The sequence below is a fragment of the Balearica regulorum genome, chromosome 5 (genome assembly GCF_011004875.1).
Source record: "Balearica regulorum gibbericeps isolate bBalReg1 chromosome 5, bBalReg1.pri, whole genome shotgun sequence".
Classification (NCBI taxonomy): Eukaryota; Metazoa; Chordata; class Aves; order Gruiformes; family Gruidae; genus Balearica; species Balearica regulorum.
This window is the reverse complement of record NC_046188.1, coordinates 41,958,258-41,982,551: the sequence shown is the minus strand read 5'-3', so window position 1 is coordinate 41,982,551 and position 24,294 is coordinate 41,958,258. Positions and strand designations below refer to the sequence as shown.

The 24,294-nt window shown below is 43.8% G+C and overlaps 1 protein-coding gene across 3 annotated transcripts in view; it reads left to right on the top strand.

Moving 5' to 3' along the window:
• TYRO3 (TYRO3 protein tyrosine kinase) overlaps nt 1–24,294 on the top strand; it is a 45,115-nt gene that overhangs the window by 8,756 nt on the left and 12,065 nt on the right. For all 3 annotated transcript variants that reach the window (XM_075754438.1, XM_075754439.1, XM_075754437.1), the window contains 10 exons: nt 1,922–2,092; nt 4,838–4,924; nt 9,016–9,131; nt 11,958–12,135; nt 12,627–12,769; nt 14,085–14,229; nt 18,488–18,617; nt 19,453–19,553; nt 20,606–20,701; nt 23,060–23,140. In XM_075754438.1, the coding sequence (XP_075610553.1) occupies nt 1,922–2,092; nt 4,838–4,924; nt 9,016–9,131; nt 11,958–12,135; nt 12,627–12,769; nt 14,085–14,229; nt 18,488–18,617; nt 19,453–19,553; nt 20,606–20,701; nt 23,060–23,140 (1,248 nt within the window). The remainder of the gene's footprint in view (nt 1–1,921; nt 2,093–4,837; nt 4,925–9,015; nt 9,132–11,957; nt 12,136–12,626; nt 12,770–14,084; nt 14,230–18,487; nt 18,618–19,452; nt 19,554–20,605; nt 20,702–23,059; nt 23,141–24,294) is intronic.

Below are 24,294 nucleotides of genomic sequence, written 5' to 3'. Positions count from 1 at the left end.
CCTCCATGGTGCGTCTGTGAAAGCGGGGTGCTGGTCCTCACCCCTTGTACCAGGAACTGGGAGGCTAAATGTGTCACAGACAGTGAGGATTCCAGGTAACGTTCTTACGGGGACAGTGCAGGTTTCTGAGCTGGATGAGTCAGCTGCACTCCCTGAACTGTGGGAGTTTTTAATTGTGGTCTTATCTGATGTGGTTAGCTGCTCCCAAAGTGAGAAAACCTGCCAAGCTGAGCAGGATTCTCCCAAAATGTTACCTCGGGTGCCATGCAAAGGGACAAGAGGCAGGGATCCTACTCACAGAAACTACGGTATTTTCCCTTCTAATCTCCTTTGGAGAAGGGTGGCAAAGCAAGTGGAGGTGTCACAGCTGGTATCCGGAAAGTTTATTCACTTTTATTGTTTATGTATGACTGCAATAAAAAAATACAACATGTAAGCAAAAAACAGCAGTAAATCATGATGATGGGTATACCTGTCCTGAGCATTAGCGTTGGCACAGATAGGCACAATCATTCTTGAAGTGACCTGATTTTAGATTTGTTTTAGTTTGTTCATTTACTTGCCACTCTAAAGGGAGTGGCAAAGAGGTGAGGAAGACACGAAGAAACTGCCACATGAAAGTCACAAACAGCGACTGGACGGTCAGTGAAAGACTGAGGACGCCACTTTCAGCTGGAGCATAGGGGAAATGTCAAGTGTTAGGCTTCTAAATCCCTATTTAGGCACCTACATTAATTGCCTGCTGTTGGAGGTGCTTAGCATCTGCCACACCAACTTTAGCCTGCCATCTCTCGCCAGGGAGAGATAGTGTAAGCATGCAAATGCACAATGTTGTCAGTTCCTCTGTTTCTGTGAGGTGGCAGATCAGCAGTTTCCAGAACACACTGTTTCCAGCTAAGAATACCTTGTTTTGGTGTAGATGCAGTCAGTAGCGGCTGCACTTGACACCCAAAGCTTTGACTATGAAAGGGAACTCAGTGTTTCTCTGGGCCTTTGGCTTCTCCACCAGCCACCAGAAGCACATGCTGGCTGTCCTGTGGGGTCAGTACTGGTGCTGATGGATGGTGAATTTTGTATTACTGGTTTGGAGCACTGAAACCACAAGAGTTTTGTCATTGCCCATAAGAGGAACCACATCTCTTGATGTGTTGAGTTATGCTCAGCTATTGCCACTTAGAGATGACCTGAGGTAGTTAGCATTGCAGCTGCATTTTGCACCCCATGGGCCTGATCTAGGGCCTGTTGTACCAAGCAGGAGTCTTTCTACAGTCGGGAATGGATAGTTATGAAGAGAGCCGTGTCCATAGATAGCCTTCAGCTCTGAAACAAATTACCCCTAACTCTAAGGCAGCCTGGTTCTCATGGTGTTGGAGCGTGCTGGAAGGCAGCTCCAGTCAATTAAGCTGTGGAGAGGGCATTGTAAGTGACCCCTGTCTCTCACTGGGGGGATTCTTCCCTCATTCATGGGTTTGTTACAGCCGCTAGTTCAACAAATTCACAAGCTTCAGTTTTTAATGCATGGTAAGAAGCATCTGCAGCTGGATTAGGTAACGTGAAAGTGGTGTCTGCCACCACTAAAATTATTGACTGTTGCCTCTTTAAACTCCAGTCTCTCCAGCTGAAAAATTGAGCAAATACTGCCACTAAAAGCTACTTCATACGGGAATCTTGAAGGAGACTGAGTGAAAGAGGTTTTTCAAAAGCATTTTGTGAAGCAAGCACTCTTCTCTCTGACTTCTAGTGGGAGTACTTACACGTTTGTGCCCTGAGGTGATTGAGCACCATCCTTGGTTCCTGTGAAGGGCTTAGAGGGAGTCGGATTAGGCATAGGGGCAGGGCAGATGGGGCACTGATATTAGCGGAAACAAAAAAGACGGAAGGAGTCTTTCCAGTTATTATCACTTGTCTGTTGCTTTTCTAGGTGTGCCTTACTTTACTGTGGAACCTGAGGATGTGTCCGTGTCCCCTAATGCCCCATTTCATATGGCCTGTGCTGCTGTTGGTCCCCCTGAACCAGTGACAATTGTCTGGTGGATGGGAGACTCTAGAGTGGGGCTTCCAGACATCTCCCCCTCCATCTTAAATGTGTCAGGTAAGGCTGCTGCCAATGCAGGGGATCACTTTGAGCATCAGAAGAGGAGGAGAGCTCTCTTCTGATCATGCCTAATGACACTGGGTAGCCACATAGTGTGAGAATGGTCTCTGACTGTGCATTGAGGCTTGAGAGATCATGATCACATATAAAGCCAGATCATTCAAGGAGTGATCGTTACTCTGTGTATTTTCTGCTGGCTTGAGGTGCACAGGCTCTTACAGAGCTTCACTGGGGCTGGCACTGTGGTAAAGGTGCTACTGGATGGATGATGCATTGGGTGCCCCTTTTGTTCCACCTCGTGGAGGGTGTTCGTGGTTATATTAAGTGACTATGTTGTGACATTTGGCTTGGAAATCCCCAAGCACTCGCATGTAACAGATGCCACCTTCTCCTGTGCACAGTCATGTTGCGCACTGCTTTCCCCTCTCTTCCCCCCCCATCCCAGTTCTTGCAGACTTGCTGGATGCTCTTATCATTAAAACCTGACCACCTCATGTAGCTGTTTGACACTTTTAGAGTGGTTGTATTGGTGCTGAAGTGGGCTGGTTGATATCCTCAGAGACCAAGGTTTGCCCCAGAACAGGTACTAGATACATGGTGGTAAGACTGCCTTCCCCAGCAGTGACAGCTGAAGAACTCAGGAGCCAGTGTGTGTTCAGGCCTCTCTTCAGCCCACTGTATCTCTACCAGGACCTGACCACAGCTATTCTTGTAGTTACCTCCTAAAGGTAACCTTATTCTAGTTGGTTGTCCAACAGCTTTGTGTTACTTCTTCTCTTTGCTGCTGTTTTATTATTCTCAGCAGTCCCGAGCCAAAGTTGAACTAGCAATTTAGATAGGAAAGGTTTTATGACTAAGAGTCATCTCTGGGGCCTCTTCATCAGTGTTAATACAGTTACACCCAGGGGGAGTTTCCTTCTGTACATCTTTGGCCATCCTTTGAGCTATCCAATCCTATTAAGCCTTCCCTTAGAACCTAATTTATATGCAAATCAAAACCTGTTTTGTGATTTGCAATGGTTTTATCATCTGCTCCCTCTCTTACATATCCACTCGATGCTGTTCCAAGTTGGCAATGATAACTGCTCCCTTATGATATAATCTGCCTGTTGAAATGGGAACTGAAAAGATTGATAGTCGTGAGGGGAAAGACAATAAAAAAAATAAGTTTCCCTTTCTCCACTGAACTCATCCCATGAAACTTCTGTCATTGTGGGACAGTGGCATGGAGACCTAAAGAAGGGCACCTGTGCCTGAAGAAGGACATCTGCTCCTAGTGATTCTCCAAATTATTGCTATTGTATATATTCATCACCAGCACCTTTCTTTGCCCCTTTCAGTGTTCTTTGGGATGTCCCTTGGCCAGATCTTGTCTTTGCAATGGAAAAAATGTGGCAGGACGCAAGCTACATGGTCAGATTGTCAAAGCATGTCAAAAAAGATGGTAAGAAAACAAGCAATGCTAGCTAAAGAAAGTATCAAATTCTGAAGAAAATAATAAAAGTACTGGCTAGAAAGCAAACATTTAGAAGGTTCAGCAAGCAGTTGGCTTGGTAAAAGGATTGTTGTGTTTGGAAAGCAGCACTGGCAATGGTGTTAGAGAGCAAGGAGATCGTGGTTTGTGGTGTGTTTTGTGTTTTCCTCAGGGCAGGGCTGTGTTTGGTTCTGCCTTTGGGACATGCCTACCACATCAGGTGCTGCTCTACTCTGCTGCCTGGCCTTCAGCCTGCTGGCAGCATTTTCCTCTTGTTCACTGGGATGAGTGGAAGAAGCTAAAATACCTTGCTCTTTCATTTTATAGCAGTCCCTCCTTTTTTCCACTACACCTTCTTGGCAATGCCATTAATCTCAGGCTTGGGAGATGAATCAAAGGGCAAAGACAGACACTGTGCAAGCTGCTCCGTGCAGCTCTGAAATCTTTTTCCCTCCTAAACTGTATGCCCATAGTGTGCCAATCCTTAACCTTTCTCAGATAGAGCCCTATAAGGCAACTGAGAACCAAGTCGAGTGAAAATGTATGCTGGACACACTTCTTCAGACAGCTTTTCAAATCTGTCTCAATTCTGATTAATTAGCAATACCTATATGCATCTTGGAGCAGCCGGACATCAGTATGATGCCATATTCAGGCCCTGTGGGATGCATGGATGCTCACAGAAGAGAGGGAGCGTAATCCTCACTTGTATCACCACTGGAAAGTGCCTCAGCGCTGATGCAGTGGCATTTTACTTCCACTTTGTTTGTGTGTCTTCAAAAGTCTGGTGGACAGGTGGGCATTAGCTTGAAATTTGCAGTGTCTGGTTGGAAGTTGGCCTGGGCTTATAGCCTAGTTAGAAGATGGTTGTTGCTCGGGTGGCAGGCTGAGATCCAGAGCATTGGGCGTTGTATAAGCACAGGGTTCAGCATGATCCTTCCTCCAAAGATGCTCACCAGAATGTGAGAAGTGGACATCTACTAACTGAGCACTGTAGGCTGCTGTTCTGCCAGATTCATCCTTCTTTTTCAGTGCTTTCTGAAGCTCCCATGGAAGCTTTTCTACATTGCCACAATCTCTCCATTAAAAATGTGTTTAGCACGTTAATTACACTGAAATCCACGTGCCTTTGATTGGCACCCGGCTCAGCCCTCCAATTGCTTGTACAGCTTGAGCTGGATGTCACACATAATTGAAATTCTGCTGAAGGTTGAAGCTGGATTATATAGTTGTTTGTGTTTCCTTTCCTTTTCTTGGCTGATCTCCAGGTATTAATCAAAGCACAGTTTTCTCCTGCGAAGCTCACAACGTAAAGGGATTGTCTTCATCTCGGACAGCCACTGTTCAAATTAAAGGTGAGAGAGTGCAAGAGAATGGGCAAGGTACTTGGGTTTGCTCTCTGGGGTGGGAAAGTAGGGCTCCTTAATGCAAGAAGTTGTCTCAAAGCTGCTAGCAGCCAGCACCGGTTGGAGCTCTCAGCAGTTGAAACAATGCTTTGTGCTCTAACAGTGGTTTTCGCTTGCTATGCAAGGGCCATATCCCAGGCTGTTGAAAATAAACCACATCTGATTCAGGAGTGGAAATGCGATGTCAAATAACAGTTTTTTCCTTGAAAAGGACAGAGTCTGACCAGTCAAATTGTTTGTGAGAGATGACGCTGGATATAAGTCTGTAGCTGGGGAAATCTTTTCTTCTTGTAGATAGATGGGTCTTATTAGAGCTAAAGAGGCCATTACTTCTGCTTGCTTCTGTTGGTGTCACATTAGATGCTGAAAAAAAGACAAGGCGATCACCAGTAGCCAGAAAAGTCTGCTCATCCACACTGTTTTTATGGATTTTACTTTTTTAATTCTTTGTTCTTTAAAAACTCATTCAAGACAAATAATTCCAAGCCTTTGCGTGACCAGTTGCCATTTAGAAGTCCCTAAGTTGATGTCATGTTTCCTCTGTTCCTCCAGGTGATTGAAATGGGGATAATCAGAGCAATCAGCTCTTCCCCTCCTCTTCATGTTGAGATGCTTCTGCATTTGAATTTTTAGTCGTGCTTTAACGTGCATTAAATGACATGATTATCAGTTCCAGGAGAGGCATGTCACAAAAATTGTTTGTTCCAAGTGGTAGCTTATTGCTCAGTGCAAATAAGAGCAAACATTTATGTCTCTATCAGGACTCAGTTGTGTTAGCTAATATCATTAAAGGATAACTTAAAATCCAGCTGTAGATCTACTACTCTTACACCATCTTTTTCTTCGGGACATTGTGGTTACTTCTATGCCAAGAATGCTAGACTAGTAAGATTTATAACTTAATTTAAAAACATTTGGAGTTGTTGCCTTAAAGGCTTGTCTACACAGGGGAATTAGTTATTGTGGAATATATCTTCCATGGATATTTTTACCCTGGGATAGAATTTAGTCCACAAAGCTGTTATTCTTTACAAAAAATCTCATCAAGCCATAATCTGAAATAACATTTAGCACAAACAAGCTTTTTTCCTTTTTTTAAAGGTTAACACAGATTATTTTTTTTTTAACCATTAATAAGATGATGGGGTAAAGGCCTAAGAATTCTCATATTTCTCAGCAATTACGTTTAGCCAAAAGTGCTCCATAAGGGTCAATCATCAGCTAATAAATCCACACAACTTATCTGAGAGGGACAAATCACTGTCACAGACTTGCGCATGCACAGACACACAGTTCTTAGAGCTGAGGAAGAGCAAGCTTAAGTGATTTGGCAAATATTGCACCAGTATGTAGCATGTCCTGGAGATAAAAACCAGATTTTAAATAGCAAGTCCAGTGCTGTAGTCACATAAGTTCTAACTGTAATACCTCAAAGATATGTCTGAAAGAGTAGTTATAAACTTAGGGAAGTGACGAGGCTCTTCTAAAGAGCAAAAGTTTTGAAGATCTAGTACAGCCCCTGTTAAAATTAAAGCAAAATTCCTAACAAGGACATCAGCAGGATCAGGGGCAGGCCCAGGTAATGTTTATTTAGTCCTTGATCCTATGAACGTGTAGACTTCAATGAAATTACTCCCGGGAGTAATGATCAGGGCCTTTTCTTACACTGATCCATCCACTAATGAGGAATCTCAAGTCTCTCTACAATTTATTAAACAATTTGTTTCTTCTGTGTTTCCAGAGACAAATATTTTTGCTAGAACATTTACAAACTGTTAACATTTTCCTATTTGCTGCTGCTGTTGTTCATTATCTATTCTCTGTAGTGCCCACAATGTGCTGGGTGTACTCCAAGCAGAAAATTACTGTTATTGTGGCCCACAGTCCCCAGACTGTACAAAGCCCCATTGTTCCAGCCACTCTGCAAGCACGGAGGAAGTTAACACTCATTATGTTAACACTCAAGGTCCTGCTTTCAGACTGGCTTTGCTCTCCTTCATGTGTGCAGCTAAGACTTTTAGGGTCATATCCCGTGTTTCAGAGCACAACAGGAAACAGCCACCCAGGGTTTTTTCCCAGTGGACGATGGGGAAATGCATCTGTTCCTTCTGCAAATTGCAGAGTTAGAGGAAGATGCTAGCAAGCCGACCCTCTTCAGTGGCTGTCTTCATTACAGCGTGGGTGTGTTAGCAGTTGATTATTTATTCTCACTGGTGGTATAGCCCCTACGTCCTTTGGGCCTGTTACCAGTGTTGAAAATTACATGTTGCAAAACCCGAAAGTTACAAGTGTGCATACAAAAGACTTGCGTTAATGGCAACGTTTCAATGATATTCAAGTGAGCAGTGAAAGAAAGCTTTTTTTCCCCCCAAAGAGCTTACAAACCTAATACCCAACATCAAAAGGGAAAGAAACAAAGACACAGAAAAGTCTGAGCTAACTCCCAAAGACCTTTCACTGAAAGGCGAAGAACTCTCTTTCCCCATCTTCCATCCCAGACCCGAGCTCTGCTGCCCTACCTCCCACCCACGCACATTGTTCTTACCTAGGTGGCAGCCCCCTACCCTGGCTCCTGGTAACTAGTTAACCAGACAACAAAGGCTTTACAGGGTTAATCTGTGGCACCATCTATTCCCTGCCCCGTCTTTTCCTCTAGCCCTATGTAGAGACCTGGGAGGGGGGCTTTGGTCTGTGCATTTCTCCTGCAAGATGGCCCAGTGAAGATGCTGAAGGCAGTATCGTGGTTGTCCTGGGTGCAGTGAGAGACAAAGGTGCTCTCTGACAGAGTAGAAGATGCAGCTGGAGGAATCCTGGTTTGCAATTACTTTTCCATTGCTGTTTTCCACTGGATACAGCTCAGGAGAGGTGGAAAATTCAGTCTGTAGGCAGAGCCTTGTCCTGAGGACTGTTTGGTTTTTGTAAGAAAGAGGACTCCTGAGGGTACAATTTGTTGAGGTGCTGCAGGAAAAGTATTACTCAAAGCAGCAGTGTAGGGTTTTTTAAAATGAGCAAAAGGTCAGGAAGAGGTTAGTGAAGCTGTTAATTTTTTCAGGAGTGAGGTGCCTAAATAAAAACAGAGACTCAGGAGTGAAAAAGAGATGGTGAGGGGTATATCAGAGAGAATAGGAAGTGACTATGTGGAATTACAGTGGGAGGAAAACAGAAGGCAAAGGGAAGCATTGAGGATCCCAAAAGGAAGCCAAAGAGCTCAGGTTAAATGCGAGGCCCCTGCAGTGATGGAGGGGTCGGGTCAGAGGGGCAGTGCGCTGGTGCTGCTCTGTGGCAGTAGGAAGCACAAACATCTGATTGAATGGCCAGTCTGGGAATCCTGATTTTGTTCCTGGCTCTGCCCTTAATTTGTGGTGTGGTATCAGCCATGTAAGAGGCACTCTCTTTGACTCGAATTGCCCCTCTGTAGAACAGAGTGCTTTCTGAGTTTTTTCATCCCAAGCCTGAAGGAGGCACAGTTTTCAGTCCGGGCTCCTTCCCAGGGTGCTTGAACGAGAGTTTGTAATGGATACCTGGAGGCGGCGCCTTCACAGCACCAAGTGGTCTACTGCAAATTCAGCTGCAGGGTATTCAGGTCACTACAGCAAACCACCCCCTGACTGGTGCTGGCAGAGCTGGTTTCGGGGGCTGGACCGAGAACAAGGGAAGGGATTTTAAAGCCCTGATTTGGTTCGCTATGTAGGTCCACAGGCAATTGTGCGCGCAGGGCTGGGTCATGCATTGCAATGGAGGGGGCAGGGAAGAGGGCTGAGTAGCGAAGATGTAAACATCACACACTGGCATTGCCATCAAAGAGATCAACCTCTGCCTGTATGCATCAAGCAAGTATGCTGGACTATTAAAGAATGGATGCCAATGTTAAAATAATACTTTTGCTCACAGTAGCCAGGGTCACTCTCTAAAGATGTCATCTTGTAACATTTCTGTTAGTGATTTCATTGCATAATTTCTAGCCTCAAGCCTCTGCCATTTCCATGTGAATACCTGCTCAGATCTGTGTATACTGAAAGGTCTCTTTGTTTTCTTTATAGCCATGCCTCTCCCGCCTCTCAATGTAACTGTAAACCAAGTCACCAGCAGCAATGCCAGCGTGGTCTGGGTGCCAGGATTTGATGGCCGTGCACCCCTCCATTCTTGCACTCTTCAGGTATGGCCCCTCTGGATTGTCCCTTGCCCTGCATGAAGAATGGGTCTCCCCTGAGCGACGATGTTGCTTGGGCCATCTTTTGCTCTCCTAACTGCTTGTAGCAGTGTTTGAATTCTTATTCCAAAGTTTTAAGACCTGGAAACTTAACAGGATGCAGCTCAGGGCATATATAGATGCCAAAGAGCAGGGCATGAAGTTCTGAGCATGAAGTGTCCAGCTGAGAATTTGAGACTGGCCCTGTTCTCCCTCCCAGCAGGTTATCACATCAGTTGTTCTGTGGCAGCTACTCCATGCAGATGATTACACTGCAGCACATATGAAGCACATATCACTTTACGGGAAATGCTCTTGAATAGCTGCAGGGTGCTGACACGTCCTGCTAGTGTGAATCAGGTGCTTTGTGGTGCCAGAGGAAATGCTGGGATCTGGACATACCAGTGAGCCCAAGGGATGAGGAGCTTGCAAAGTGTAGGATGTGCTACAGTAAAGGTGGGAATGATGGATTAGGCTTCTTAATACAAAGTCGGGTCTATTTGCATGTTTCAGAGTAATTTTAAGTTCTGCCTCTATATCTTGATTGGTTTTTGGTTGTCAAAGACCAATTCTGCCCAGAAAATTAAGGGTGATAATATCCTTTAGCTCTACTGGGTTCTGAGTACTCAACATCTCTGAAAGATTGGACTGCTTCTTCAGGTTCCTGGGAACAATGGTACGTGTCCAACTTCAGGCAGAGTTAGTTTCTAGCACTGCACACTTAACTGTAAAATCAGATCAAACAGCTGGTAACTGAGTGTCAGAAAGAAATGGTGATTCCTGAAGCAGGCTGTGCAAACACAGCTAGGCACACTCCCTGTGGATTTATCTGCCAGGTGTGAATATTGGGCCCCTATGCTTTCCCTACCTGATTACAGCAGCAATGTGAGCTGGATTGGAATTTCTGTGGGGTGTTGCCAACTATGTAGAGAAGGATTATAAACACAAGGTATGATGGAAGCAGCCTAGCTAATTTACTTGCAGTCCTCTTTATTTGAGGAGGAAACCAGAGATTTCATTCTCTTATGCTTATTCCCTTTCATAAGTAAAAGAAATCATCATCTTGTTCTAACTTGCTGGCAGAAAGAATAGCTGGCCCAGGTCTCTGGATTTTGTTGCTGCTTCTGTTCTTGTTCGCAGTCAAAAATGGTTTTCTTCCTCTGTTTTACAATGCGAGTTATCTCCAGTTGGAACAGCCTATTCTCTCTGGCTTGCATGCTGCAATGCTAATCACCCTGGGTTTTGAGTTCCTCCCCTCGCTTTTGGCAGGGGCAGGGGTGGGGGGGATGGGACATGTGGAAAAGAGGCTGAATCAGAGCAGCTCAGTTTCTGTCCGCTCAGCAGTCTCTCAACCCTTTTCTAAGCCTTTTCTGTTCTGTTTGGGGAGGATGAAGTTCCTGCGTTTGGATCTGGGAGCAGAGTAACTCGGTAATAACCCTCCACTGACAGAAAGCCGTGCTTCCCTTGTCTTCCACATTGAGAGATTTTGTGAGAGACATTGACCCACATCTCCATGTGAAAATGCACATGCTCCTGGCTCCCTACAATTGCACTTCTGCTCAGAGTCTCCCAGAAAGAGAAGGGGGAGTGAAACTTGGCTGTGGTTTTCTGGCACCCGGGAATTGCAGCACGTGCCTCAAGAGCGCCATGTTCAGACAGGCAGATTGCTTCTGGGGAGAGGGTAGGGAATCACCGTGTTTACTGACTGTTAACACAAACCATGTTCCAGGGCATAAAGAGGGCAGATGTAAGAGCACCGACTCTTCACACTGTTGAGCAGAAATGCATCATCAAATTGACACGGTTTTACACAAAAGTCTGCTTGTTTTTTCCCTGCTTTGGATAACACTGATAATGACAACAATATGCTTTTCTATTAAGGAAACTTGAGATTCTTTCTTTTTATTAGCTGTATAAATCAGTGAGCCAAAAGTGTGTGTGAGAATAAGCAGAAAGGCAGGAAGAAAGGGAGAAAGACTGCTGTATAAAGAACATAAAGTCCATGAGTGTTTCACTTTTGTCAGCACACCTTGCTTTTACTCCTAGCTCTGCTATTTCATATGCATTTGAGAAGAAAGATTGGCTGAGCCTGGGAGCTATGCAGTGATTTCTGCTATTGTCAGTACAAAAGCAGGAACATTGAACCTGTCTGTGCATTAAAAGGACACAGTGATAGCAGATTTAAATTAATATTTATGTTGCTTAAAAGTTCAGATATGGGGGGAAGGAGGGTTCCAACAGTGATAAAAAGTTTCTTTTCAGTCTAATTTGAAACAGTTTAGTTGAACCAAGCCACCAGTGTCTACCAAGTCTTTAATTCACTACAAAACTAAAAATATATAAACTGCTGAAGAAGGAGTTGAGAAAAAGGTGACACTAGGTAACAGGGGAGTTGATCGACCAGTTTTCATTGCCCAAATTTAGACAAGCTTCAGAAGCCAGCTACTAGCACCCAAAGAAACAAGCACATTTAGTTTTCCTTAAAGGAAATAATAATAAAGTGTAGAATTTGTAACATAGGTAAGGAAATGTTTTAAAAGGTGGAACCAAATTTTCAGCTGGTGGAAAATTGTTGTACTGCCAGAGTTAGGAAAGTGATGTCAATTAAACCAAATAAAGACATAGCTCATGATTCTTAGTTCGACACCTCCCTTTTCAGTATTTTAAACACCACTGATACCATGTCTGTTCTTACACATTCCTAAACTAACCATGAAATGGATTCTTATCCCTATGGACCTGTTCGCCATATGGCTTATGGTAACAGTCTTCTCTGTTTCACTCTTGGCACAGGTAGCTGAGTCACCAGATGGCCAGGAGGTCTCCACTGAAGTCACCCCAGTGCCGCCCTTTGCCTACGGTGTGCAAGGCCTGAAGCATTCCACCAACTACAGTGTTCGTGTGCAGTGCAGCAATGAGATGGGTAGCTCCCCTTTCACCGACAGGGTTTATTTCCAGACCCTGGAGCTTGGTAAGCAAATAGCAGACAAGAGCAGGAAAGCAGTTCTGAATCTGAAAAAGAAACGATGATAAACTTCATTGGTCTCCTCCTTGCTAATTCTGAAATTCAGGAAACATTACACTGTCAGATTGCTTGTCCACTCTAAGGGTCTCCTAACACCTAACATAAAATAATAACATGCAGTCCAATGTGGTTAACAGCAATGATGCATGATATATAAGTTGACCAGACACAGGGCTTCTGCATGCTGGGCCTGTGTCCCATTTGCTCTCTGAGATTCTTGGGGTCTCGGTAAGAAACAAGAGACACTGACCAACCTTACCTTCTCCGCTTGAAGCAAACATAGTGCTGGTGGCTTGCAGAAGTTGTTCTCTCCCCTCACATTCTCTCTTCCAGCTGATCTCAGGAAAGAGGGTAAAGCTGTCTTTTCAGCCATTTTCAGTGTGGATAGCACCTTATTTTCCTGCACAGAGTGATTCTGTTCTGTCCTCTGCTTTCAGCTCCAAGCAGCACCCCACAAAATATCCATGTTATCCAAAGAGATCCAGGTCTGATTTTGGAGTGGGAAGGTGTGGCTCCAGATGTGCTGAAAGAAAATGTCCTGGGATACAGGCTGGAGTGGATTCAGGATAATGTAACTCAGGTAACAGATCGAGAGGGTATCTGAGCCATTGGACACAGAGTTGGAGAATGTTCATATTAAATTTTCTAGGCATTAGGATCCCTCATCCGTACCAGGGAACTAGATTGCTGGCATTGCTTGTGTGTAAATGGATCTGTTCTGATCTGCAACAACTCCTCAGTATTTGGCCTCAAGATTTAGGCCTGTTTCTCCCTTCCTGGCATATTCAGAATTCCTTCATTTGAATGTTCATCTGCAGACAGACCAGTTCTCTGCCATTCCTCGTACAACAAGGACAAGATAGAACTCAGTTTGTTTCTGCCTCTTTCTAGTGCTGTCCCAAAGGCAGTTCAGACTGTGCAGGATCTGGGCTTTCTCTCTCCTGTGACTGGGACTTGGCTTTCCAAATCCTAGCAGCAAAGGTTTATTTAACAAGTGAATGAGTTGTACTGTAAATCACAGAAAGAAGGTCGCGGATTCTTTTGTTTAATTTACAATATATAGAGAGTTGAAAGGACCCTGTCAAGGTAGAAGGCCTTTCATTTGTTCTTCAGTGTTGACCTTTCCCAGGTATCTATCTGCCTTTGAAGTTCACAGCATTTCTTATGGTTTCTCATTTCTTAACATGTATTTAGCCAGTGCTTATTAATGATGAACAAGCCTGTAATAATAGACAGCTAGAGGGAAAGAGACTTATTTCCTTTTTTGCATGACCCATTTCATACTAGGTCAGCATCACTGACTTTGACAATATTTTGAGTTCTCATTGAATTTACATTGTGTCAGTGGTGGCAGCCAAATCTTCATGGGTTTACTGCAAATGATGTGTATGAAGAAGATGCGGAAAATTGCTGAAAATATGTTGGCCTTGCCATCCTAAGTGAAAATTGGCTATGAAATTCAGAACCCATTTGGGGTTTGATCAACAAGTTAAAACAGACAGACTCCTCCCTTGGATTAAAACTGTCAGATGCTTTGCAGTATGTTAGCTCATCTTTGTGTTTAAACCACAAGAAGGAGGTATATCTTTTAATAGCAGAAAAAAGCCCTCACATTTCTATAGCAACTTTCATGGCAGGACCTCAAAGGAGGAAATCATTAAACCTCATATCTTCCCTACACCCTGGGAAACTATTAGCAATTTTTGAGAAGAGAAACCCAAGATGACAGCCCAAGGTCGTGGCAAAACTGAGACTAGGACCCAGGAGTCACAACTCCCAACCCTTATTGTAGTACCAATGAAGTACACAGTAATGTTTTGGTTTGGTTTTAAAGGTGAGGTTTTAGACTAGATTCCTTTTAAGACGGCTTATAGTTTGTTGCTATTTGCTCTCAGGGGGAGATGATCGTACAGGATACAAAAGCTAATCTCACAACATGGAATCCTCTCAAAGACCTGATCATCAGGGTCTGTGTGCTGAACTCTGCAGGATGCGGGCCCTGGAGTGACCTCTTCCTGCTTGAAGCCCAAGAAGTCATGGGTGAGTGTCCACTGCCTTCCCTTCACTTTGCGGAAAAAAGTCAGAAGCACTAGACTGCTGTTTTTCTCTGACTCTTACCCTTTCAGTGCTCACAGCTGACTGAGCCACATGGCTTTACACAACAGCACACTTCATCAAGCAGAGTAGAAATTAAATAATATTTAAAGAGCTGGTATAAACGAAACAGCTTCTGGCCACTACTGTGTCTTCTTTAATGGACTTTTGCTGTGCATAGTGCAGAGCAGGGCAAGGGGAGACACAATCGAAAAGGTGCAAATGAAGGTTTGAAATCCTTTGTTTAGGCTTACTCTTTACAAAAGTAAGTGTGACAGAAAACTCCTCCACTGTAGGTTCTCTTCTCTGATTTAATTTGAAGCCATTCCTGACTAGTTTCAGTTGAGCCTGATTTAAACCATGGCCACATGGGGTTATGTAATGGTTTTACTCAATGTGTTTATATTAAGCCAGTTTAGCGCTCTCCATGGAAAAGCTGAGCCACTGGCGGAAGAGGGAGATGATGGTATAGAAGCTGTACTATCCAGTCTGGACCATGTAGAAGGGTTTGTTGGGAGGGCAGAACATGCGTACGTGGAGTGCATTCCTAGTGATAAGGGGAGTTAGGCTCATCTGTGCTGGTTTGCTTGCTGCTTGTATCTCACAGTGAATGGGAAATGGGAGCCAGGCTATGGAGAAGGGCTCGATGTTATATGGGGAGATGGGTAGAAAGGAGAAGAGAATGCTGTTTGTGAAGGAAACTGTAGAACAACTAAGAGAAAGATGTTCCAAATAAAAATATGGACTGCTGATAAGAAGTCAGTGAGGTGCGGTCATGCAAAAATGCCACAGTCTCCAGAGGTTTTGTTCCCAGCACCTGCGGCAGGACAAGACAGCAACCTCTAATCTCTGATGCCGACCCACCTGCCACTGCTTTCTTCCCACTCCACCTGTCTTTTGAGGAATCACATGGACATTTATCCCTCTTGATCCCTCCACACTTAGAGATGGCACAGGGAACCTAGAGTGGGGTTCCCAGGCAAGCAGGAAGTGGGGGATAGGGGCAGAGTAACCAGGAGAGAGCTATAGCCTTACTTGCAGTAGTACATCTAATGCTGGTTTTAATGTCCACATTACTCAGAAAGGCCCTTTGGTAACCTGGTTCCTGTGATGAAGTCAGTACTGATGGTTATATGTGAGCACACAGTCACTGGGATCAAAGCCTTCAAATTATTTAAAGCAGAATGAAGAGATGCAGAGGTCTAGAGCTGACTCTACTAGAGGTTGGGCATGGGCTCCATCAATTTTTTTCTCCTGCTTTTTGCTCAGGTATTTTCTGTGGCACCCAAATACAGAGAAAAGTACTCGAAAGGATGAGAAGATCCATTTAGAAAATGGCCAGCACTGGCAAGAAGTGCCAGGGAATGTATAGGGTTTGCATTTTACAGGGAGCTGGAATGGGATAATCCTGAAAGCACAATATTTTTGCTTGATTTTATTTACAAACCACTTCAAAAAAAGTAGCATCAGGAGTGGTGCTTGTTTTGGCCAAATGCTGTCTGAAAGCACATATATTTCTTCACAAGCATAACAGGCTGGCAATAAAGGTTTGCTGTGGAAACACTGACAGGCCTTATACAGCAGAGCTGCAGAAAGACTGCAGTTTTGTTTCAGGCCTGGTAGAAAATATAACTTGCTTCCTTTCCTAAAATAGCAAACTGGCACTGGTTGCTTTACGTGAGAAATGCCAGGGGTGGTTTCTGACCAGCTCCCAGTGCGGCAGTAAGGATGACTAAGCTTGTATAAACTTTAAGTTGTATTTGTCATCACAGCACAGCTAGTGAGAGCTCCACCCTGCTTTTGCAGACATCTTGTGCACTATTAGCAAAGATTGTTTTAATATTTTCAGAAACGTTCTGAGTAGAAAACCTCTCTCAATTGTCTAATAGCTTTTTCCTATCTGCAGTCTTCATGACTGTATGCAGAAGACTCTTGGATTATGTTCTTTGCACACTTTTGTGATATAAAACCTGCTACAGAAATAAGAAAGGGTTCTCTCATCATCAAAGGGCTCCTAAATACTCATTTAAGCTCATCTAATAATACTGTCTTCTCTCTACCTTGCGCAGTCTTAAGGCATATGCCTGTTGGAAAAGGGGGGTGCAGGAGATGGGAGAGAGACAGAGTTCAGGGAGGAGAGGCAACTCAATCTTTACTTGGGCTGCAGCCATCCTCTCTAGCTCAGTGGCATGAGTGGGAAACAATGATCTCTGGGGCAGAGGAGGAGAAGCAGTGAATTTCAACATTCATTTCTATTTCTGATACATTTGCTATAACCTGTGCGATGGGCTCCTGATTCCTGCCAGTTTAGAAACAAGGAGAATTGTTTTATTTGGTTTTGTTTTGTTTTGTTCTGTTTTGTTTTGTTTTCATTCATCCTCCTTTTGGAGGGACCCCCCCAGAGCAGAGGTGACCTAAATCCCTGCTCTCTCACTAGGCCAACTAGCAGTCAGAGACTAGAAGAACAGGCAGAGCGAGGTTTGTCTCACCGTAGGGGGAAGAAACTTTATCCTTAACTATCAGAGAGGACCTTTTACATCAGCGTTGTTAATTGTTTCTACCCTAATTGTTTGGCAGGAACAGCCCAAGTGATTGTCTTGGGAATTGTGAAGAAGGTTGAAGTTACCTTTTGTTGTATTTTCATTCCACTTCTGTTTCTGATCCCTCTCCCTCCTCATAAGCAGCCTTGAAGGCCAGGTCAAAAGGTGCAGCAAGAAGGAGTATCATAAAACCCAGAACCTATAAAGCCTTCTGGGTAGAAAAAGAATATGTGAGTCACTGAAGGAGATAAGATGCTGGAAAATAGGTGCTAAAGCTCTGGTAGTTTGTTTCAAGTGGAGAAATACTAGTCTGCTTCCTCAATGGTCCCGAATTCTGTTTCCTTAAGCTCTACCTGTTTATTAGACTAACATTGCTTCTGTAAAAACTTGGATGATAAGGCTCAACAAAGTAACTAGCAACCAAGTCTTAGAAGCTTTTTGCCTGCCAGGACTGTGCCAGTAAGCATGTCTGACTCCTTTTCACATACATCTATGCAGACATTCATCCAAATCTCAGCCCATTAACATAACATCTCTTTTGAGGACAGGTTTACTTATACTCTCATGACATATAACATAACAGGATTACTTACATCATCAAAGACGATTCTTTCTTAGCTTCTCGTAAAACACAGTCAACTCCTGAAGGTGAGCAAGGGAGCATGAAAATGAAGGAAGTGCTTAGGGACCTGTTACCTGTTTTTGTTTGGTTTTAAAGAATTCGGAGATATGAGGGCTATCCTAGATTTTAATAAACCCATTCAAATTCACATTTAATCTTTAGTAATTGTATTTGGAGAAGAAATCTCTCAGGCAATTGGATTAATTTATTTGTTGTTTGCCAAGCATGGGTAATACTCTTTTATTCATAACCATATTGCTTATCTTCCTTCTCTGGCAGCTTACTCAGATTGGCAGCATCTCCATTTCTTCTGTAGATAGTTTGTAGTCAAAAGTATACATATTCATATTAAACCAGAATTGGAACCTGCATGCTGCCTAACCTATTTCTTGACTCACAGGGCACTTTTTAAAATTCACCTTTTCTTAGGTAGACAGACATTGAGAAGTTACAACCCACGACATTGGGAAGTTACAGCCAATATCAAGTCCCATAGGGTGCTTTTCTTTGTGGGAGGGGTGAGAGGGGAAATGTAAATATTTTAAACAAGATTTCCATGAGGCAATTGTCTTTATTGACTTTTAAAATGTTAATCTGGTTGGCATTCAGGCAGTGCTGTGTAGCCTGGTCAAGGTTCTGCTGGCTGCTTCAAACAGAACAAGGTGAAACCTGCACAGAAAATGCTCGTGTTAAGCAACCATTTTGTCCTGAGACTCCAGTTTAAAGCACTCTAGATCATGAACTCATGTAAAGTAGTATAATCTGGAGCAGCGCCTTTTACTTTCTTGAGGCTCAAAACTAAGAATAGATTCTCATAACTGGATGCATCTGCTCTGCCTTTGCTGTGTGAAACAGCTTATTTTTCTGATGATTGACTGAGTAGCTGTTTATGCCAAATTCCAGTGTACAATGATCCACTGTGTACACCAGATCCAGCAGCATGGCTTTTCCATTTAAAAGCAAAAAGAAGAAATATCCCAGTATGATCTGTTTACCATTGACAGTCTTCTATTTCCTGACTGGTGTTTTCTCCGTCATCTAGGTGGCCAGAGACAACCTCCTTATGGGACGTCCTGGGTTCCTGTGGCATTGGGCATTCTTACAGCTCTGGTCACAGCTGTTGCCCTGGCTCTCATTCTCCTTCGAAAAAGAAGAAAGGAAACTCGGTTTGGGTAAGGGAGGTTCTCCTTGTGCTGGTTAGAGAGATGTTTGCTTTCTCCTCTAGTGTGGTTTCTGACTCAATTATTTTTCGAAAAGCATTGTGGATTGAGTACTTTTGGCACTTTCTTTGGATAAGTGTTTTTTCACAATTTTGGGCGCGATCCTGGATTAGAGACTAGCAGGAATGTGCCCTACCTTTTCTTCCAAATGAGAACACCAAATATACAGTAGAAAAAATGTGATGTCAATAGCTGGGCTTTATTAGAATATGGAAATACAAACTAGATCAAGGTAATTCTATAAGTCCTTAGCTCTGCTGCTTAGGAGATTCAAAGAGAAAGACCCACAGATGAATCATCTTCTGTGTTCTTCTGGGCTGGGCCCTTCATCCCATGCTGGTTTTCAGTCTAGCAGCTGCTTGTAACTTCCTGACTGCCCAGAACCCTCTGGAACCCCTGGAAAGTCTTCTTTCCACCACCTCCGACACTTGGCTGTGTGTTGTTCCTTGCTGCAAGCAAGGTTCCCATTCTTTTCAGAGTCTCCCAGACCTCCCTCTCACAGCCACATCTCTGTTTATGTGACTATTGCAACCTGCTCCAACCTGCAGCTTCTCCCAGGCACTCAGGATGAGTGATCCCCCTGTTTTGGAAGGCTCCCACCCCCTCTAGGTGCATCAGCAAGGCAGCATAAACCCATCGTTCCTCCTCTCCTGCTACTCCCTCTTTAACAAAAGTCTGTAGTATTTATATGGCAAGGGATGAGAAATCATCCGTACTGTTCAACACACCTTTTTAGAAGTGAATGGCCCATGTAATCATGGCCCCGTGTGTCTTTTCTGCCTTCTAGCCATGCCTTTGGCAGTGTGGTTGGCAGAGGGGATCCAGCGGTCCATTTCAGAGCTGCCAGGTCTTTCAACAGGGAGGGCCCAGAGCTCATTGAAGCAACATGTAAGTAAAATAACGGGAGTGATTCTGCCTGAGAAGCTGTGTTCATGTATGCACTATGCCCTCTCTTTGTTTTCCCTGAAACTGATGGTTTTGGGTCAAGAACATGGGATTAATTGACAAGGAGGCTTAGACACTGTGGATAGGAGAGGTGAAAGGTCAGAATGGCTGTTGCCATACCAATTACATAGCACTTGCTAATTACAGCTACAGTCATTGTGTATATTAGTGCAAGGCATAAGTTTGCCACTCCCCTGCCCCAGTTTCACACTCCGACTGTAATGTTATGCAACAGTGAGATAAATATGGCTAAACAATATTAGCAGTACGCCTCAAACTCAGTGTGCTGAGCTGTGCTACAAGCATGAACCAATTAATCAGTCTTGGAAGGCCAGGAATTAGTAACTTCTCAAACAGGAAGCTGAGTCCCAGGAATGGCCAGAGTTAAGATGATCCATTTCTGTCTCCTGGTTCAGCAAGGGCATGGCTGTCTGTAGTAGCGCTGCATGGCTGGGTTGGGATGATGCTCCAGCTGTCTTTGACTTTGCTTCCCTGGGTTTAGAGGTCTCTCCATTAAATCTACTGACCATAAACTGTTGGACGTTATGTTACCCTCTCAGCCAGGTACTATGAGACTTGTACTGTACTTAAAATAGTCTAAGAGCCAGTCATTGAAAACTGGTGCATCTCCATCAACTTAAATGAAGCTGTATGAAGCAGTGTCTATCAGTGTCCCTTCGGACTGGATTTTGTCTTCTCAGCGTTATTTACAATAGTTCTGTATTCCTATTGCTCTTGGTGTGTTTAAGGGTGGTATTATTACACCCTCTCCCTTTCAGCACTGTTGGTACATTTTCTTGTGGTTGAAAGTTACTGGCCTCTTGTCTGTGGTGACACTAGAGGACATGGAAGGGAGCTCTGTCTTTTTCAGGTTTTCCTGTTTACAGTATGGGAATCAGATTGGAGATGGAGATTAGAACAAGTGACTCTTGATGTTGTGACAGAATATTTAAGTATCCCTTATTTGACTCTTCCTTTGTTGGTTTTTTTTCCAGTGGAGAGTGTAGGGATCAGTGATGAGCTGAAGACAAAACTCAAAGATGTCCTAATCCAGGAACAGCAGTTCACCTTGGGAAGAATGTTGGGCAAGGGTAAGAACCAAAACTGAACAGGGCTTTACATTGAAAGTCCCACTTGTGTTACCTTTACTGTTGAGTAGGGAGAAGCAATTATAAGCAGCTTGTTTTCTCTCTTTCTGCTTGTAGAGGGCAATTTAAATGTAACTTTCCCTTTTGCTGGGATAAAACATTTCAAAGGTTTAGCATAACTAAGAGGATATTGGCTAAGCCGTTCCTATAATATGGCTCTACAGTCATGAACTGCAGTCTATGCTCAGCTTTCCAAAGTACTGTTGATTCACTGGTGTGTGGATTTGTTTCAGAAATTTAAACAAAGGAATGTTCAATTAAACTTCTGCTCTTTCTACTAACAAAGTGGCGCTATAGAATTCCTTCCATTTACATAAGCACGCGTCAAGTATTAAATGGGCTGAGACAATAAAGAGACAGAGATGATCTACCTCAAACACTCCAACCCCTGAAAAAAAAAGTTGATTCAGTTTCAGATATTCTCAACATCTGAGGTTGGTTGACTCCAGGTTTTATTTTGGTGTGCCTCTTACGGAGGCACATTTGGAACAGGTACTGACTTTTGCTGACATTTGTCCTCATTAGTTCAGGTCCTTAGGAGCTCTGCTGACTTTGGATCTCCATCTGGATCTCCCACACAGGTGCTCCTAACATTTCTCTGAGGTTTCCAGGTCAGGAGGGATGGGCAGAGTAAAGATGGGATGCTTGTCATCTGACTGTAGCTAAAAGATTGGCCCAGAAACTCTGTGTGAAAAGATGGGTTTGAATTTAGATTTCCCAAATGGCAGGCCAGTGTGCTAACTGTTGAATCATCCTTCCCTACTTCTAAGGCTGAAGGCAATCTCTAGAAATAAGTGAAAACGTGTAATAACACCAATAACTAAGAGACGAGCATAAGTCAGGGGTCACAGGCAAAAGGAAGCTGAAGTGTTTGGCTTCCTTTTTCTTTGTAAGACTAATTTTATTGCAATTTTCTTTGACCCTTTCCCACTGGGAGCATTCTTCCGCTCCATTCCTCTTAGAACAAATGTGGTTCTTTCAGAGCAGGAAGATGAACTTCCTGAAAAAGTGGTCTCAGAGGGCTTAACAATGCTAGGTAACTAAACAGCTGCATCATCTGTTTGTGAGTGTCAGCTCTTGGCCGGTTTCTGGGATCCTGCTTCAACCCTTCCGGGCTGTCCGCATGACAGGTAGCAAACTGGGAATCGGCTGCAGAGGGGCCACTGGGGATGGCCTTGGTGGGAGGATGCTAGCTGGCCACATTTCATCTGTGTTGTCAGCCTGTTCCCGCAACCCCACGCTCAGCATACAGGTTATAAGATGGCATGAATGCTTTATCTTGGGCTCTGCTGACTCTACAGCTGAGTGGCAGGTCCATAATATGGAAGCAGTACAAAATGCCTTTGCTCTTTCTCATTTTCCTCTTTTGTGGTCAGATTCACTGCTCGTGGTTGTTGTGAAATAAGCATGTGCCATACAGTAGCGACAGGCACGGGTGAAAAGCTAGTGGAAAGATAATGCTTTTGGGGTAGGTGTCCCGAGTGGCATATTTTGCTTCCTTCTTTTCAGTACCAGAGTTCCTCATACTTATGCATCTTGGGTGGGGTAAGCAGTTATAAAATTAGGGAGAGCAAATCTAGAGCCAGATGTAATACAAAGAGTCTGTTATGCTGTGGTATAAAGCCACTTCAGGCTAAAATAATTTGAAGAGGGTTTGGCCACTTGCATTTCCTCTTATCTCCCTCAGAGAACACACCAGGGTAAACACTTCCTCCTGTGAATTAGCATATCATGCACACACAAGTAGGTGTTCTATGTTTTGTCTGGTCAGCTGTGATTCATAGAAGTCATTCCCTGAGTTTTGAGACATAAGGCCTGATTGTGTCTCAAATGGCTGAGTCCTGGCACCATTACTCAGTTCTGACAGCTGTCAGCACTGAGAGCTTCCTCAGCCAACCCATACACTCGTCGCTCCAGCTAATAGCCTCCTCTCTGACCAGAGCCCACTCAGACTCAGCCCTCGTGATATGGCTTCCCCAGAAATGTATGCCTGGGATCCCAGCTTATACTCTGACTCTGCATTGTCCATCTGGTAGAGGATTGCTTCCTTTCTCTCTTGTTTTCCTTTGCCTTCTGGACTGCCAGCACAGCAGCATCTGTCTACTGGTAGTGCCACCTCTTCTAGGCACATGTATGCTGAAAGCTGCTGGCTGGAACTGCAGAATGAAAAATGTAGCTGGTGACTGCATTTCTTATGGTTATTCAGCTTCTTTGCCAATGACCCCTGGAGTGAACCTGCTGTGAATCATACTTTGTTCACAAGAACCTGTTCCCTCACTGCCTGCTCTGGTCATTTCACAGGGGAGTTTGGGTCAGTTCGAGAGGCACTACTGAAGCTAGATGATGGCTCTTTCCAGAAAGTGGCAGTGAAGATGCTGAAAGGTAAGTGGAAGCAGGGCTATCCGAAGTACTTAAGAGAGCTTGGAAAGATTAAATGCTATCTGTCCTGTTTTCCTGCAAACATCCCCTGATGCTCTTTACTCCTCTCTGAGCTTCCCACTCAGCCACTCTAACCATGTTGTCTTTCATCCCTTTCATGTCAGTCTTTTTGTAGTGGAAGCTCTTCAAGGAAGAGCACCGTAGTTGCTTGTACAGCACCTTGCATGTGGTGAGTGCAACCAAAACCAAGTCATAGCTACAGCTTCTGTGTATAGAGGATCTCGTTCAGTTGCTTGATTCACCACAGCACTACATCATGTGGCGTAGACAGCTCAGACAGGTCGGCTTTGCCGTAATAATTCAGCAGTGAAAGACGATATTCCTCCAAGCATATATCCTAGAATAAACAGAAGAGTGTTTGGGCTGAATGCAGTGGCAAGCTAAGTCGTCTCAGTCAAGCATATTTGCCTAAGTAGTCCAACTCCCTTCTGATTTGTCATCTGATGAGTGTATATAGTAAGGGCAACTAACACATTCATCAGACAGGAGTCTGTAACAAGAAAAGCAGTTAATAAATAGATACAAGTCAAAGCAAGTATGTGCATATATGTATGTGTATATATATATGTTAACCTGTGTTGTTTCACCCCTGTTGCCTGTAATGCAAAAATTAACTGTCGCTGACTTAAAGTAGAGTCACACTCACTTATCTTTGGAGCTGAGTTTGGCTGCCACAGAATACCAGTTTGTACTAAATATACTAATACCACATTAATGTTAAGTTGCATCATTTTCTCCAGTTTAAACAATAATTCTAACCAGTTTGCAAGATTTTGTGTAGTCAGACTGTCTGCCTTCAGGTATCTAACTTGGGAACTCTGTCACCCTCCAGAGGCACTTTCCTTTCTCCATTGACTGTAAAAAGAATCTACTTCTGTCTTCTGAATCATATGCAAATTACTTGCATAAAGCAGATAATGTGAATACTCCCCTACAGGTCTGAGTCTGATCTTGTAACAGGACTGGAGGACTACCACTAAATTCAGCAGCAGCAGTGGGGGAAGTAGTCCACTGGACTGATTCTTGATTATATTGATACACTTCCATCAATCTGGAGTAAGAGCAATGAGAAATAAATTACTCCAAATTTATGCTGA